The sequence below is a fragment of the Hydra viridissima genome, unplaced genomic scaffold (genome assembly GCF_058129835.1).
Source record: "Hydra viridissima isolate aposymbiotic clone 2 unplaced genomic scaffold, HvirCarnegie_v1 scaffold_6, whole genome shotgun sequence".
Lineage (NCBI taxonomy): Eukaryota > Metazoa > Cnidaria > Hydrozoa > Anthoathecata > Hydridae > Hydra > Hydra viridissima.
The window spans coordinates 12,893,760-12,911,555 of NW_028324305.1; the positions used below are offsets into that span (position 1 = coordinate 12,893,760).

At 30.4% G+C, this 17,796-nt stretch overlaps 2 protein-coding genes across 2 annotated transcripts in view; both read left to right on the forward strand.

Annotated features, from left to right (window-relative positions):
• The window catches only part of LOC145189710 (uncharacterized), a 34,758-nt gene extending 25,238 nt beyond the window's left edge, over positions 1-9,520 (forward strand). Inside the window, exons 7-10 of the mRNA XM_090091473.1 lie at positions 5,198-5,867; positions 6,116-6,262; positions 6,393-6,515; positions 6,643-9,520. Of these exons, the coding sequence (XP_089947599.1) occupies positions 5,198-5,867; positions 6,116-6,262; positions 6,393-6,515; positions 6,643-9,221 (3,519 nt within the window). The 3' untranslated portion in view covers positions 9,222-9,520. The remainder of the gene's footprint in view (positions 1-5,197; positions 5,868-6,115; positions 6,263-6,392; positions 6,516-6,642) is intronic.
• Positions 9,521-12,478: 2,958 nt separating this feature from the next.
• LOC145190529 (DDRGK domain-containing protein 1-like) lies at positions 12,479-17,796 on the forward strand. Its single transcript, XM_090091285.1, has 8 exons — positions 12,479-12,699; positions 13,470-13,586; positions 14,437-14,546; positions 15,041-15,142; positions 15,231-15,353; positions 15,755-15,793; positions 17,108-17,213; positions 17,579-17,796. Exons 1-8 carry the CDS (start codon positions 12,570-12,572, stop codon positions 17,752-17,754), a joined length of 903 nt encoding a protein of 300 aa, XP_089947411.1. The 5' UTR covers positions 12,479-12,569; the 3' UTR covers positions 17,755-17,796.

The following is a 17,796-nucleotide window of genomic DNA, read 5'->3' on the forward strand; positions in this document are numbered from 1 at the left end:
CTTTACAATTTCCCGGAATTTTCATGTTTTTAACGGGACATAACGAGTCTTAACGAGACATACTAGTTAATCCTTAATGTGAAATTTGAATAATGAATGTCTAGCACAATTACCATTATTTATTTCAGCTGCTATTATTACTATTTTTTACTATCTATATAAACACAGCTTTATAAAAATTAATGGTAGCAACTGAAATCAGGGGGGGGGGGGGAATATTTTTGGGATAGTATTTAACTTTTTCCACTAAAATATCTTGTAAGAAGGGGATAAATATGTGTCCAAGGGCTAAGTTTCCGATTATTTAATATTGTTTATCGCTGAGGTCAGTATTCACTTCTAATTCAAGAGTTTGCTTTATATATTTAAGGGAAAGTTTATCCAAAAAGTCTTTTGATCTGTAAAACTTTTTTGATCTATAAAACATTTGACTTTTTTTAAAAAGTGTAATTTTGCAGAGACTAACAATAGAGCATGATGTTCAATACTTAGTTCTTTTATTATTTCTTTTTCCTTTGCTCTCCAAGGACCACCCACTGTTTATGGGGTTTTCCAGAACCTAAATGGCTACTTTTATTGGTTATTAGATTTTCTTGAAGCTATTGGTATTCTTTTTCTATGAAAGAATCATAATTTCTACCACATTGTATTAGTTTTTTTCTTCACTTTTGAAATAAATCTATCTAAAGTAGTATTAGTTTATGTTCTCCTTACTAATTTCTTCAGTTTTATTTGATTTCGTTAAGTAAATCCTTCCAAAATCGTAATTTATCCACTCCTAATTCACGTATATTCGGGATAAGATCTAATCTTTTTGTTGTTGTTGTTTTTAAAACATTAATATATATCAGAAACATTTTTAAGTACTTTATATGATTTTTCATTTTACACTGTTTAACATTTTATGGTATTATTTCTTTGACAATTATCAAATTACGTTCCCTATAATAGTTAAGTAAATAATGCTACTTGTATATTACAGGAAATACTGAAAATGTTAAGTAATGCTATTTCAAAATCATTATTCAAATAAAAACATTTTGACAAATTTCTAAATAGCATATGATGACAAAAATATGTTTCTTGAAACTATATTTGATATGTTGAAACAAGTCATACAAGTAAAAAACTCAAATTCAAGAACTACAAATGTCAATGAATCCATAAAAACCTTGTTTTCCGCCATTTTCATTTATTTTGATATAATATACCACTGTTAAAAAATGGCGGAAGACAAGGTTTTTTATGGGTTCATTGACATTTGTTTTTCTTCAAAAAATATATAAAGTTAAAAAATTATCTTAAAAGTAAATATAGAATTTAATTTAGATTAAAAGTTCTCCATTTTTACTAAATAAAAATCTCTCATTTTTTAGATTTCTTTGAAAATAATATTAAAATTTTTAACTTCTTTTAACCATAAAATATAAACCATAAAATATAAAATATAAGTTTTATGAAAAAACTGTTTTTACTTTTTAAATAAATGCTCATTCTAATTTAATATTATTTAAAAAAGGGCACTATATTTACAAAAAGGTTGTGAGGGGTTTATTGCCATTTTTGTTGTTTTGAATCACTGTACGTCGTTTCTGCCAGGCAAAATAAACTTGGTTGGCAAAAAATTTTCTTCACTGCGAAAGCGCGAGTTAGATATTTAGTTAGCATAATTGATCTGTCTCGTAACGTTTCGTAATTATGAGGGACACAGTTTTTAAATTCCGGGACAAAATTTATGTTCCAATATATAACTTTATTCCGGGACAATTGTTTCCTTTGTCTCGTTATTTTTTTCTGGAAAATCACTTGTCTCATTATGCTTTTCCCGGTTCATTTTGAGAAAACGATTCCGAGACGCAGACGCTTATTTTTTTGCCAGCCCAGGTATGTTTTGCTAGCCTGAAATGACGCAATCATAAGTCAAAGTAATGCAAAAATGAATTGTCAGTTTAAATAAAACGGCTACCGGCATTAAGAACTTTAAAAACTTGCTTCATTTTTTCTTAAGGAATATTTGTGAAGTTAGACATCTAATTAATATATATCATTGGGGATTTATCGTATAATTTTGTACTTTCAACTTCAGTTTAGAGCACTTTCCATTGATTTTGAGACCTATGTTTTTACTCGATTCTTAATCAGCATAAAATTTTCTATCAGAATCAATCATAAAATTAGGGGAGGGGGGGGGGGAGAGAAAGTCGAGTAGCGCCATGAAGTGGATTTTTTAATGAAGCTCACGAAAACATTTAACTCACAAACCAAAAACATTGCATTGACAAAAGAGTCAACCTAAAGAATAGAATTGCTTTTGGAACAAAAGAGTTGTTAAGAAATCATAAACGTGTTAGAAAAGATGATAAGCTTCGAAAGCCATGGATGGGACCATATACGGTTACTACTATTTCAAGTTAGAATAACTGCAGCTTGAATATCAATATAGGATTAGTAATTGATTAAAAATAAAATATCTAGTTTTAACTGGGTTTTGAGAGCATTTTCAATAAAACTAATATAAAGGTTTTAATTTCTCCGATGCTTGATTTAATATCACTTAAGTTTTATAAAAGTCAAGATTTTTAATTCATAAAAACAAAAAGGTGTTCATTTGAAGCATCATTAAAGTTAAAAATAATTCAGCGAGCTGAAGAAAAAAGCAACGGATCTGCAACTTAAGAATTTTGTTTGTATGAAAGTTTAATCGGAGATCAAAGGAAACAAGGATATAGAAGAAGAATAAGTTTATCCTTGAGTGCAAGCTACGTGGAAGCTTTCCGAGAAGGATTGAATAAATTTATCCTTGAGTGCAAGCTACGTGGAAGCTTTGGAAGAAAAAGATCTTTTTGTTTAAAAGCTGCTCAGATGAAAGTATCAATGTGAAAGCTTAAAAGCTCTCCTGGTGTTGTACAAGATTTATAAGCCGGTTTTCTCTCTGCCTAAGACAGACAATTAAAATGGCACAGATGCTACAACTGGATCTGGATGAAAAGTTAAAAGCATTGTGAAAATTCTAAATAGAAAAAAAATGAAATTTGTTAACTTTGCACTGAAGAATATTAGCAGCATAGATGAAATCCCAATAACATTTGATCTTCTTTCTGACTATTGGAAAAGTTGATCATCAAAGTTGAGATTTCCTTTTTTTTTTTTTTTGATTTTTTCATGTTTTTTTTGATTTCTTTTTGACAGCAAATTACAAAAGTAATTCATAAGCTAAAGCTAATAGCTTTACCTTTATTAGGATGCGTTACCTTTATAAGAATGCGTTATGACCAAAGGGTTTTTTGATAATATTGATCAAAAAATGATTTGGGATGAAACGTGTTTCTGCGACAAAACACGTTTCACCTCATTTTTTTGCGGGAATTTTCCGTTCTGACATTTTTCTTTTACGACTAGTTAAACATTTTTTGTTTTTGGGCTTTTTCCCATACTCAAATTTTCCGTTTTGAGTTACTTCCGTCTTAACTTAATTCCACTTTGACATCATAACACGCGAGTGGTAATGATTGTTGCAAAGTTGCTTCATGTGTTTGATTGTTTTTTCAGGAACTGGATGTTTTAATGAGACTTATTTATAATATACTTAATTTCACATTGAAGACCATGTATCACGATCAATTCTTAAAAAATCTAAATGTTTGTTCACTACTTGTGTTAATCCTTTCGATCATTTTTTAAGCAAGTTTTTGTCTCTTCATTTTCTTTTGCCTTTTCTTAACCTTTTCACGCAGGTCATCTAATTGCTCGCTCAAAGATAATTTTGCTCTTTTTTCTTCGTTTTATGCAACTCACTTTGTTATTCAGCATTAAGGTATAGCTTCTGCTATTCTTTATATTTTTTGTAGCCATAGTAATATTAGACAGCAAACAAATAAAACCTGCCAATATCATTTTCAAAAAGTTAAATAGTCATAATTATAAGCTGTAAGTCGTAATTTTTACACAGTTTGATTAATTGAACGATTTTCAATTTATATATCGATTGTATGAGCCAATCAGCGCTGTAAATCATATTTATCGATTGTATGAGCCAATTAGCACTGTAAATCATATGTATATTATTTGTTAAATGCTTCACTTGCTGAGAAATCGCTTATTAAATGACAAAATCAGTTCAAAACAATTTTTTTTTAAATTTCAACTTTGTGGTAGCCTAGCAACCTTGTTCAGAACATTATTTCTGCTTTCAAGTTTAATGCAATTTTTTAACAACGTTAAACTAACTCCGAAATCGAAATATGATCATGATACTTACAGATGAAAGACCATCTTACTAATCGTCTTTCTCCGCTAACTTATACTTTCAAATATTTAACTCAAGTGTATTCTTTTGTTAAGTACAAATACAGAAAATGATACGCAAATGTTATTTAGAAAACTATATCTCTAACCACCTTTGGAACTTATAGCCAAAATATCTACTTATATTAGAACTATTGTCAACTTACAAATCTTCTCTTTCTTGATATATCCCTTTTCTTCTTTTTCCTTACCTCTTCTTTCAAAACCTATTTTCTTTCTAAAACTCTTTTTTCAAAATCTTCAAAATCTTTGGAAATTTTGAAAAGAGAGTTTCAGAAAGAAAACAGGTTTTGAAAGAAGAGGTAAAGAAAAAAAGGGTTGAGAAAAATCTATTGGTTTTTTTAAGATTTTCCCCAAAAAATCTCAAGAAAACCCCTAGATTTTTCTCAACCCTTTTTTTCTATGCATCCGCAGATGTTTCAGGTTTTGTCTTAGCAAAGACAATGGATTTTATCTTCAAAACTGTTAAATGTCATTTATTTTGACTTCTGAGTCATGGTTCTCTGAAGCAGATTTTTGCCAGTTATCTTTTGATTAACATTTGCTTCTGCGAAAACAGTTTTAAGTTTAAATTGCATGACTTTTATTTTTCATGCAGTTGCACATGTGTGTCCATCTGGTGTGTCTCGGTTGCCTCGTACTTTTCTTTGCTCGATTAAGTAAGTTGTTTGAGTCAAAAAAAAATTCAAGATTATGTTTATAGTTTCTTTCGTTTTCCCTCCTCATACTATGTAATAAAAATTTCATTCTTAAATTATCTAGCAAAAGAGATACTTTATTCGTATTTCTACGTCAAATGTTTTTAATTGCTACGCTTTTATTTGAATTGTTACCAAGCTTCTTTTTACTTATCGTTGCTTTTTACTTTTACTGTCATTTTTGGTTTGCTTAGATTGCTGTGCCTGATTATGATTTTGAAGCTCTTCCAGCTATTCAGTTTTCATCAAACAGTCCTAATCCATCACTAGCCCGTCTTTATCAATCACCTGGATGGAATATTTTTCCTACATCTTATCTTCAAATTGATTTAGGAGTAGTAGCATTCGTTAGGATGATAGGTTCGCAAGGAAGACCAGGCTTCCCCACTACTTCCATTATTGTAAAATCTTTTTACGTTGATTATGGTAACAGTACTTATAATCTCACGAGGTATCAAGTCAATAACACTGATTACCTCTTCAATGTTCCATTAAATACCCTAAGCGAAGAAGTGATCTACAACTTTTTTGGGTCATCAGGAATCTACACTCAAATAATTAAAATCACTCCCGTTATCATCTCTCAAGTATTCATGAGAATCGAATTGTACGGGAAGAAGACACTAAACGAATGTGATTTTCCAAAACTCAACGGCTGCGATAAAGTTAATGCAATATGTACAGATACAGTTGCTGGTTACTATTGCACATGCAACCAAGGTTCGATAGACATTAACAAAAATGGTTTCATATGCGTGTTGATAAATGAATGCACAAATAAAGACGAATTGTATAAAAATAAATGCGACCTAAATGCAGAATGCAAAGATACGCAATTTTCTTATACTTGCACGTGTAAAAGAGGTAACACAAAGTTGATTGATTTCCGTTTTGTCGAAATAGTTTTTGTTGCTCTAACTGCTACTGTTGCTATTGTTGCTAATTTTGCTATTGTATTGTTATTGGGTTCTTTAATATTGCTAGTATAATAGTATTCCTTTTTGTTTTATATGCTATTTATTTAATTGTATTCTTTAAAAACAGATTTTGACTTTAATTAGTATGATTGTTTTACTTTAACAAATTTTTATTTGAGAATTTTCTGAACTTAGGTTACCAAGGTGATGGGTTTTATTGCGAAGACATAGACGAATGTTCCTTACCAATTCCTCCGACAAATCCGACTTGTCATCCCAATGACGCATTTTGTAACAATACAATCGGCAGCTACACCTGCAATTGCAAACCGGGCTACTCAGGTTCTTTATCAAATATTTTGAATTTCTAAACTTTAACAACTTTTAAGTCAAACTTTTTTGTTAAAGAAGTGTTTACATTTGACATGATATTTTTTTGTTATTAGAAGTAAAATAAAACTTTTGATTTTAGGCGATGGCACAACTTGTAATGATGTTAACGAATGTAGGCAAGGAACACATAAGTGCGATGTAAATGCAGATTGCGCGAATATAGTTGGAAAATATAAATGTACTTGCAAGTCAGGATATAAAGGTACGACTTCAATTTTCATTCTCAAACAAAATATTCTGAACTTTTTCGAAAAAAAAAACATCTTTTATTTGCTAAAATGTTAGTCACTCATATATGAAAAACTGTATTTAGAAAGATTTATTATTAGGTGACGGTTTCAGTTGCGAAAATATCAACGAGTGCCTTGGTTTTCCTTGTTCTAATAATGCAAATTGCACCGATACAACACCTGGCTACGAATGTCGATGTAAAAGTGGTTTTTCTGGAAACGGTTTCATTTGTATCGATAATAATGAGTGCGAGAGAACTGATGGAGTACAAGTTTGTAAAGATGGAGAGTTTTGCTTAAACCAACCTGGTTCATACGCATGCATATGTCCTAGTGTTATGCCCATGCAGCAACCTTTCGACGAAAATCTTTTTTATGATCGTAAAATCTTGAACTTTGTACTGGATAATTTAAAGGATGAGACAGATGGAAACTATCGCTTCTCACTCGATTACCACGCACAAAGGATACGCACCATATCTTACTTTTTGAAAATGAGCTATGATTTTCATTTCAAAAAAGTGAGAGATTCTTTTTTCATGACCAAAACGGTCGGGAACTACTTTTCAATAGAGCTATATGATTTGCGTTGCACTGATGTTGTGAATGTATCTTTCCCTAATTTCTGTCACTCTAGTTATGATGGTACCCAGTACCCTTTTTTCACAGACATTGTTAACATATGGTTGTCAGTAAATGTTACTACACCGGAAGAATCAAGAGCTACACCAGCTCCTTATGCTCTTCAAAGAGATATAATCACTCTTTTACCAATTACAGCCAACTCTAGTGTTGCATCAATTAATGCCACTACTATAGCTCCTCCCATTATTCCAATTTACCAATGTAATGATACATACATTGAAGGTTCTCTTGTGAAAATAGAAGGTTTCTTTGAAAGCCCAAAAGATGGAATGACCAATAAATACCCTCCTCGAACAAGATGTAAATGGGACATTGTTGTTCCAGAACCTTACAATGTATATGTAAGGTTCTTTGATGATCAGTTTGACCTAGAGCCAAGCAAGTTCTGTATTTACGACTATGTGGCTGTAAAAGATGAGAACGGCATAGAGTTAAAAAAGTATTGCGGAAATAATCGTACAAATTACTTATTACCTGTTCGCTCTGGTAGTAAACTAACGGTGGAGTTCTTTAGCGATAGTTTTGATCAATATACAGGCTTCAAAGCGAAATGGGGTCTCTTGTACCCACGTGTCTCGTTAGCTTGTATAATTTATAATCAGTTAGCTTCTTTGCCCAGTGATATGCTAGAAAGTTGGCGAGATGAACTAGACCGCGACAATAAACTGGATTTTGTTCCCGTATCAAAACTCATGGCTTGCTATCAATATCCGCAGTGCAACGTTTCTCGTCCAGGACCCATCGTTTATACTTTTGAGCATTTCAGATACGATAGAAACGAAAAAAAGTGCATTCATTGGAGTCTTGACTCCACTGCAGCGTCGTTTTCGGAATCCGTTTGCCTAAAAGTCAAAACCAACAAAACTCATACCATATGCGAATGCAAGACGTGGGGTATAGTTGCCGTACTCGGACGTGCAATCGCGTACCATCAAAAAAGCCTGTCGGGGTTGTTTGAGCTCGGCATAAACTGTTTCTACTCCAGTTTGCTAGTTACTCTGAGCTTGCTGATCGCTACGGTGTACCTGTTCTTAAAAGACCAATGGGGTGCCGCTGCCTTCGAAGTAATTCGCAGGAAAGAATTTGACTCCGGTCGAGTCATTCAACTGCACATCATGGTAAACACGTTGTTGACGGAGATATTTTTCATGGTGATCAACTTCAACGTTTCAGGCGAGTCTGGCAAATGTTACGTGTTGGTTTTCGTTTTCTACTACTTTTTGCAAACGGTTTTCTTCTGGTTGTACATTTACACCTTGTTTTTGCAAAGCCGCGTTCAAGAGATTTTCGACACGGAGAAATACAACTCTTACAAAATATATTTGTTTGTTGGTTACGTTGTTCCGTTAGGAGTGACTTTTACCATCAGCGGGTTGAGCTTTAAAAAGCAAATCGACGAAAAACTCTGTTGGTATTTGTTTGAGGGAACAAACGTGTGGGGCTTTTCGAGCGTTGTGATCACACTTGGTGTAGTAACGCTTCTTTTGTTAGTAGACGTGATTTGGGAATCTAAAAACTTAGAAGACGGTATAATATTACAAGAGAAGTGCATGAAAACCGCGTTTACTACTTTGTTTGTGTTGTTGACAGCAATCTTTGGGGCGTTAGCTCTTCAGACCCGGCTCTTTAGTTGGGAGTATTTGTTTGCGCTGTGCAATATGCTGCAAGGTTTCTCGATCGTCATTTTATATTGCATTTTAAGACGCGAAGATCCGATAATTAAAGCAAATCAAATTGGTCCTAAGCCTGATATAGGAGAAGATGATGATGGAGACGACGTCGAGGAAACAGAAGATGGTGGCATGTTTTTAGACGTATCTCCATGCGAAAGTGAAGTTGAAGAAATTGAAGTTGAAGTACCCAATGAAACTCAAAAACCACGCAAGAGTATAGTTATAGTTGTCGAGTCAGAAGAAAACGAAATTTTCCAAGAAGCAGCCGTTGATGAACCAATCAAAGAAGATTCATCTAGCGATGAAGACCAGGAAGCTGATTTCAGAAATGAAGTTGGAGATAATTATCTTATACGTTGAACTCTTTACAATTAAAGAACTTAGACCAGTTTGGGAAATAAATGTCAAGTATAAGTATGTTATTTTTAGAGTTACGCTTAAGATCAGGGGTATTGTTAAGTTAGGTTAAGCATTAGCTCTAAGATAAGTTTTAACCCTGACTAGTTCAAAATAAAAGTATTTTGATTAATTCAATCTTTTGGCACAGAGTAAGAAAACTTAAATTGTGTACGTCAACAAACTGAATGATTTCTACTAACAAACATATTGTAATAAGTATCAATGTATAGTTTTGAAAAACAAGAAAACATTTGAGCTTAGCACATTTGTGTTTTAATCAAATTATATTTGAAAACTAAACTTGAGCTAGTTTTAGAAAATAGCACAGGGGTGCCAAATATTTTAGACAAAATAATGCTTGTGATTTTTTAACAAAATGTAACTAAGATATATTATAAAAGAATAATTATACCAGATAAAAACTATTCCATAAATATTTGTTTAAAATATATCTTAAACCAAGTTAATTTCAATACACTATTTAACATAACCTCTCCTGGCTTTAATGGCTGTTAAAAGAGGGAAAGTATAGTGTTTTATTAGAAAATAATGATGAATGCATTATTTAAATTTAAGAGCTAAAGTTTAAAGTCGTGTGTGTGTGTGTGTGTGTGTGTGTGTGTGTGTGTGTGTGTGTGTGTGTGTGTGTGTGTGTGTGTGTGTGTGTGTGTGTGTGTGTGTGTGTGTGTGTGTGTAGCGTCTGGAATTGTCCTGATCCAAAGTTAGCAACTCTACTTAGGACTTGATTCTGACTTGAGTACAAAAACGTACACCAACTTAAGTTAGTGTACGTTTTTTTACAAATCGCAACTGTGATTTTTAAAAGCTACAATCATTTTTTAAATGTGTTAATGCTTGCTTAGGGTTTCAATAATTGTTAATTCGACCTGCCTACTTTTATTCTAAAAAATTATTAAATATAAATGAACTCAAGTTTTAACTAGAGTCCATGTTAAATTTTTTGAAATACTACCTATAACAGTATCTCATGAAAACTATTTTGTTGCATTTTCTGACCTTCAGAATTTAAGAGCTTAATACATATAATAAATGATACTTTTGGTTTCGTTCATTTGTTTTTCTAATGTTCTCTTAAAAGCATTTTGTACTTATTTTTATATAAAAAAATTAAGTATGTTTATGGAAACAATATATACTCAATATTTTTTTGAAATAAGATCATTAAGGTTGCTAATTTCTTGTTTCGAATATTTTGATTCTAATGATTTCACAATGTGGAATTCATATGCATTCAATTGTGGAATATGTGGAATACATATGTATTCAATTGGATGAAGATCTGAAGATAGAGTTGGTTGCTGAAGAACCTTTTTGATGTTGCTGGAAGCCCTAACCACTTCAGAGTAGATTTTGCTAAAGGATGTGTAGACATATTGGCCCATTCTTATTCCAAAATGATTGCGGTTTATTTGAATAAGCATAGTTTATTCGCTTGACTTTATTGATCTTGTTGTCAAGGGTTTTTCCCACACATTTCGGCCACAATAACCACTTCTTCTCATAATATCGCGGAGAATCTAAGAAAAATTTCCTGTTTTTGGGAATATGACGGTGCCTAATTAAAACGCAGCATCGCTGGCTCGAAAACCAAGACTGTCTTGGAGTACTAATTACAACTACAATACCACAGAATCTCGAAACTCTACTGCAACTCATTAACGATGTACCTCATTTATTATTTACATCAACTTGAAGCCCAAATACCTTTGCTCTACGGTACCTTTGAAAGAACCGTTGATAATTATCATTGTATTTAAAAAATCGCCGGGTCACCCATCAGCTTACTACAGCTCAAAAAGCAAAGCGTGTAGCCTTTTTCAAGTAAAATTAGGCCATACTCAACAAGGCCAAATTAAGCCTAAATGCATGATTATAATCATGTTGAAATCTACAGGCCACTTTCTGATCCACTGGCTGGATAAGGAAAAAACCTGTTTAATTATACATCAAAGACTGACTCAAGCCAGTAGTTAGTTAGCACCATTTAGAAGCAATGACCAACATCACCAAAAACATGAAAATTTTGCATGAAAAAAACCTTATATTATCTGAGAGTTTCTAAACAACAATGCCATCATCGGAGTTGGCACCTTTTGATTTTTGGTTTATTGGCAAAAATAAGCAACATCTATTTGACAATAAAGAAGTTTAAATCCTAAAAATGCAGATTACAGAGGTAGTCGCTGCAATACCCAAAGAAAAGTGATTAGAGACGTTTCAAAAGTTTCTGTAGAGAATCTAACCATGCAAAGATAATATGAGCTAATACTTACAAATGTAAGTTAAAAGTCATTAAAATTTTACTGTTCCGTTCTTTTAAGAAGTTCTAATTATATTGTTACTTCTGGATACCCTTAAGTACAAATCCGTTCCTTAAATATTAGTTTTTTTAATGCTGTTTCTTCGATATTTTTCTTGATTTCTTCACTCTTTTTCCCTTTTTTTATCTATTATAGATGATCAGCTGTTTGAACTCAACGCTAAGCGATGGCATCTTGTTTTATTTCCGTATCGTTATCATTCCGATATGATATTGGAAAAAAAGTTTCATCGGAATGATGAGAGCTCCGGTATATACCGAAATTTAAACTTACTACAGTACCGGTTAAAATATTTTTACCGATAATTTGTCGTAATCATGACGCTTACTTAACCAACTTATTTTGCTTTCAAGTGTAATTTACAACGACTGTGACGTAAAATACAGATACCCCATTTATGGGGTTTCTATATAAATTCATTCATCTTTTGATTTAATTTTAATAGCCAAAATATAATACTTACATTATAAACAGTTTTCTGTAAAAATCTAAATCTAAACTATAAGAAGCATCATATATCAAATTAACAAAAGTAATTACACCCTACTGGCAGTTTATGATAAACTGCCAGTAGAGTGTGATTACTTTTGTTAATTTGAAAAATTGAGATAAACTTTATCTCAATTTTTCTTTTCTTTTCTTCTAATTAGAGACTTAAATACAATACAATAAAAGCATAATTTTATTCACAAAAAGACATAAAATGTAAAAAGCATTACGTAAAATTTAAAAAAAAAAAAAGAAAAAAAAAAAAGAAAAAGATAATTTAGTAAATTTGTAACTTAGAATAAAAGTGTACTAGTTACAGAAAGTTTTAGCAGGTAAAATATTATCATATATTAACTCGGGATAAATCTTCGGCTGATAGTTTTTTAAATAAAATTTCTGTTTAATAATAGTATCTTAATAAAAAAGAAATAAGTAAGAAATAATATCAACAAAAACAAAATATAAGAAAAAGAAGAAAATGGCTTCAGAGCAAAGAGGTGGTCAAGCTCAGTATGCTGCATTCATATGGTTGATTTTGGCAAGTGTATTTGGTCTACTTCTAATGCTTACTTATTACTTTGTAGACAAAGAAAAAAAGAAAAAAAAAGGTTTGTGTGTGTGTGTGTGTGTGTGTGTGTGTGTGTGTGTGTGTGTGTGTGTGTGTGTGTGTGTGTGTGTGTGTGTGTGTGTGTGTATGTGTGTGTGTGTGTGTGTGTGTGTCTATATATATATATATATATATATATATATATATATATATATATATATATATATATATATATATATATATATATATATATATATATATATATATATATACATGGTGGCCACAGTCCTGGAATGTCCTGGATTTTTACAAGTGTCCTGGAATGTTCTGAAATGTCCTGGAAAATCAAATTTTTTTCAAAAATGTCCTGAATTGTCCTGGAATTTTTTTTTCTAAATCAAGTTAAAAAATTACTAATAATATTGAAGTAATATAAAAATTTATATAAATGGTTTAAATTTAATTTTAGATATGAGAGAATTATCTAAAAATTATTTACTTTTATTATTTTATACATATATAATATTCTATTCTATAATTCAATCAATATGAATAAATTTAATATAAAGATAATTGATAATATTCATTTAATAGGATATAAAATGTCCTGGAAAACGCAACAAAATGTCCTGGAATGTCCTGGAATTTAACTTTTAAAATTTTATGGCCACCATGTATATATATAAACATCATTAAATGAGAGAAGTTTCATTGCAGAAGTAGTATAATATTTTCATCAAAAATTTAGCATAATAGCATTTGAAAAATTGAATAAGATTGATTTACCTAAATACTGCTTGTGTTTCTAAATACTGTGTATCTATTTTACAGAAAAATTCCCTGTAAAACCAGCTCCTCAAGATGCTCCATCACGTGCACGAGTGCAAAGATCTCGTAGAATGAGAGTACATCGAGGAAGTGGTGATGAGAACTCGGAAAGATTTAGTGGTACAACAGGGTTTGCATGCTTGAGACTTTTATTTCCTGTGATAAATTTTTTTTATTAAGCTGCAATTACTCAAGCTCCATTAACAACTCAAACAGGTGTCTAGCAAAAATAAATTTTGTTAGCAGTTTTAGTTTCAGCATGTAAGAGAAGTTCAAGAGCACAATTTCAGCAGCCTGGTTGAAAACAATCATTCATCATTTGAGGACTATTGATAAAACATAAACTACTCAATTTCTGTTCAAAACAGAAATTGAGTTGTTTATGTTTTATTGATAGAAATTTGTAAAGTTATGTTTTACAAACTAATGTATTTTTCACTTAATTTTGAGTTCAAAAAGACATTTTTTTTACTTATTTTTATCAAAAGATTTGGATAAAGTATTTTCTTCTTACATTAAAATTTCAATCTTTTTCAATTTCTTTTGGTTCTTCCAACTTGATGACATACTGTCTTGGGATGCCATTTTAGGAGTTTGAGATTGTTTACAATACAGTTTTATGAAAGGAATGAGTTTCTTCTTGATACACTTTTTTAAAAAAAACATTGATTTCACTTTTGAAGTTTCTCAAAAGTGAAATCAATGTATTTGGAAAATGACAGGCAGATAAGCAGCTTTCTGAAGATGGAAAATGACAGGCAGATAAGCAGCTTTCTAATAATAACATTGAGGGAAATATACAAAGTTTCTTTTGTTTATTTCCCTCAATGTTGTAATTACATTTACAAGTAGTTTATAGTAATCTAGTTGTTAAGATTTCTTGGCCAAATTATTCTATTTGACTTCTAAATGAGATAAAAACCTCTAAAAATTAAAATCTTAAATTTAAAAACAACTTATTTTAATATAGATAATGAAGAAGGATCTGTATTATGGGATGAGGATAAACCAGAAGGTAAAATTGGAACTAAGAAACTTAGGAAACTTGAAATGAAAGCTGAGAAACGTGAAAATAGACAGGTAAAAGAAATGTATTAGATTCCAAAAATAGTTTATAAAATTTTTCTTTTTTTTTTATGTTTTACTTATAAGTTTTGCAAATACAAAAAAATATATAAAAAAAAAAAATCTGCAACACTATGATTAAGTATCTCTTTTGTCATCTTAACATATAAGATTAAGTATTATTAAGATTATATTATTAAGTATTATTAAGATTATAACATTATGTATTACTTCTCTGATGAATAATCTAAATATTTTAAGTATTTTTTATTTAACAAGTTCTTAAATTTAATATACCTAAATGTTTATAAAGCATTTTTGTAAATGTAGTGTTCCTAAAGTTCCTCACATAAATTTTTCTGCTCTGTATAATAGATATTTTTACAAATTTGAAATATATGTGCTTATAAGCCTTTTAATTATCTACTCTATGCAGTTTCTAGTTGTATATGTTAAAAGGTTTTTATTAACATACATAGTTTCAAATTCTTTTTAAATATAAAATTTAGTCTGAATTAGAAGAACGAGAAGAAAAGAAGAAAAGAGAGGCAATAATAGCTGCAGAAAGAAAAAAAGAAGATGAGCTTCGAATTCAAGCTGAAGCAGAGAAAGTGAGTTATTTTTTTTAAGCTGCAGAATGGAAGTTCACTATAGCAACACAGCATCTGCAGTTTTTTTACCCTTTTGTCTGTTATTTAGGCTGAACAAGAGCGTTTGAAAAAAGAAGAGCAAGAGCGAAAAGAATACGAAGAATATTTGAAGTTAAAAGCAGAATTTACAATTGAAGAAAGTGGTGATGTTGCAATATTAAGTGAAGCAGAGGTTTACTTTTGTTTTTTACTATTTTTGTGAAAATCTAACTAAATAAATTAGTTTGATAAAAGTGGCTCACTACAGTTTTGCATAAATGTAATTTAACAAATATCTAAAAAAGACGTTTATTGTTGTCTGACTGTATTTTTTTCTAGCTGTGATCTTATACCAGCTTTTCAGCTTAAGTTTGCTTTTAAACTATCACTTAAGTATATGTTTACCAATATCAATATCTTTAAAGCTACAAAATCTCAGCAAAATTTTAAGTGTAAAGTTGTAATGTTTGTCAGTACAATGGCAAGTTATAAAAACAAGCATTTTTACATTCTAAACTATTGTTGTTAATCTATGAGTGATTTGTTATATTATACCTTGTATTTTCTAATTTTGTAAAATTTTTCTGTTTTCAGTCGCAATCATTGTTGCAAGAGTTTATCGATTTTATAAAGGTAATCTTTAGATATAATAAAATATCAACATTTTCAGATATTTTCAAATTATATAATTGAAAATATCTGAAATGTTTAAATTTGTTTATATTAAATGTAATACTTAAATGAGCAGCAGCCAGGGCTGGATTTTTGCCATGGCAAAACAATAAAAAGTTTCAACATCCTATATATGGTAGCAATGTCATTATACATTGTTATAGTAAGAGAAAGCAAACTGAAAGTGAGTTATTTAAGAGTTACTTGCTTCAATTTACACTTTTTAGTTTTTGTGTAAAAAAAAGTTTTTTGATATGCTTAATTCTCTAAACCTAAGCTATTTTTTAGGTATACTGATGGTGTATAATGGCTCCTGAAGTAATTATAAATGTTTTATTGTGGTAGGTAGTGTTAGAATTGGGCTAAGTCGGTTTAACAGGTGTTAAAATAAAAAAGAGGCAATGCATTTTTATTGTGGAGGTTGTTAATAACATTTTGCACATGACATTCATATTTTTTTACTTCAGCAGAATCAATAGTTTTTTAGACAATAGATTTGCACTTTTAGATCACTTTTGTGTCCAGTATTTTTAGTAGTTGTTACTTGCATCACCAATCATACTAGCTTTTGCTAATTTGTTTAGCATATTGCATTTTTGAATCCACTTTTTAAAAATGCTGTAACACTGATAATTTGGGTCTTTCTCCTTTAAACATTAGCACTTAAGATGATATTTTTTTGGAAAGTCTATAAAAAAAATCAAAATTTAAAAAATAATTTGCTTAGATAAGTTTGCTTAGACTCATTATTAATACATAACCAATTCAAACCCAAATTAAATCTGGTTTGCAGTAGAGAGGTTTTATTGATAGAAAGGCTATAACTACATCTGCATACCTTAAGGTTGTTGAAGAAATAATCAGATGTATCAAACACATCATATCTAAAAAACAAAAAAAAAGGATATTTTTAAAAAGTTTAACAGCAATCAATATTGTTGTATTTTCACACTAATTACAAAATTAGGGAAAGTTAATGCAAGTGTGAAAACAAGCATTCAGCATAATTTAAAATAGAAGTCACAATATATTAAAATTTAAAATAAAAATCACGATTTAAAAAAAAAAGTTAAATGCCAAATGATGATTTATGAAAATTTTTTGGTGAATAAGTTATTTTCTGCAAAATTTTAATTGCCAATTTGCAAATCTTGCCAATCCTGGTTGTGCAATATGCTTTTCAATTTTGTTTTTGAAATTTTTAATACGTTTTTCATGTTGTTGTTTTTTTTCTTGACTTTGTTATACCAGTAATGAATTTACAATAACATTTAGAATTCCAAAGTCGTTTTATTGGAAGACATAGCAGCACACTTTAATTTAAAAACGCAAGAAGTGATAGAGCGTTTAGAGAATTTGCAGGAAATGGGAAGAATTACCGGTAGTTTTTCAAAGTTATTTATCGTCGTTGCCACAAGCAAACCATTTAAGTCAAAATTGAGGCAAATCACCGAAATTTATGAAATTGGCTTATTATTAAAAAAAAAAAAAAAGAAATTGCTTAATTATTAAAAATTGCTTAATTATGTTTTACAACATTATTGAATTCTCAAAGATTTATAGCTGATTATATGATATTGACAAAATAAACAGTTTTTTTGTATGCCCTGTAAAATTTAGTTTTTTGGACTTAGGCGTTTTGCTTCCTTTGCTTTGTGGTCGAAGCTAATTGTTTTATTTCTTATCAAAGTTTAGAGAAACTCAAATTGATTGGTAATCAAATTTTATCTCTTTTCTCAATTTTAGGCGTTATGGACGACCGCGGTAAATTTGTCTACATCTCTGAAGAGGAGCTAAAAGATATTGCTAAATTCATAAAACAACGTGGCCGTATATCCATAGCCGAGCTTGCTGAATCAAGTAATTCTTTAATAAAACTGGAAGAGAAAAGGAGAAATGAACTTGTGGAAGCAACAGCCTAATAATACTAATTATTAACACACAGATTATATATATATATATAT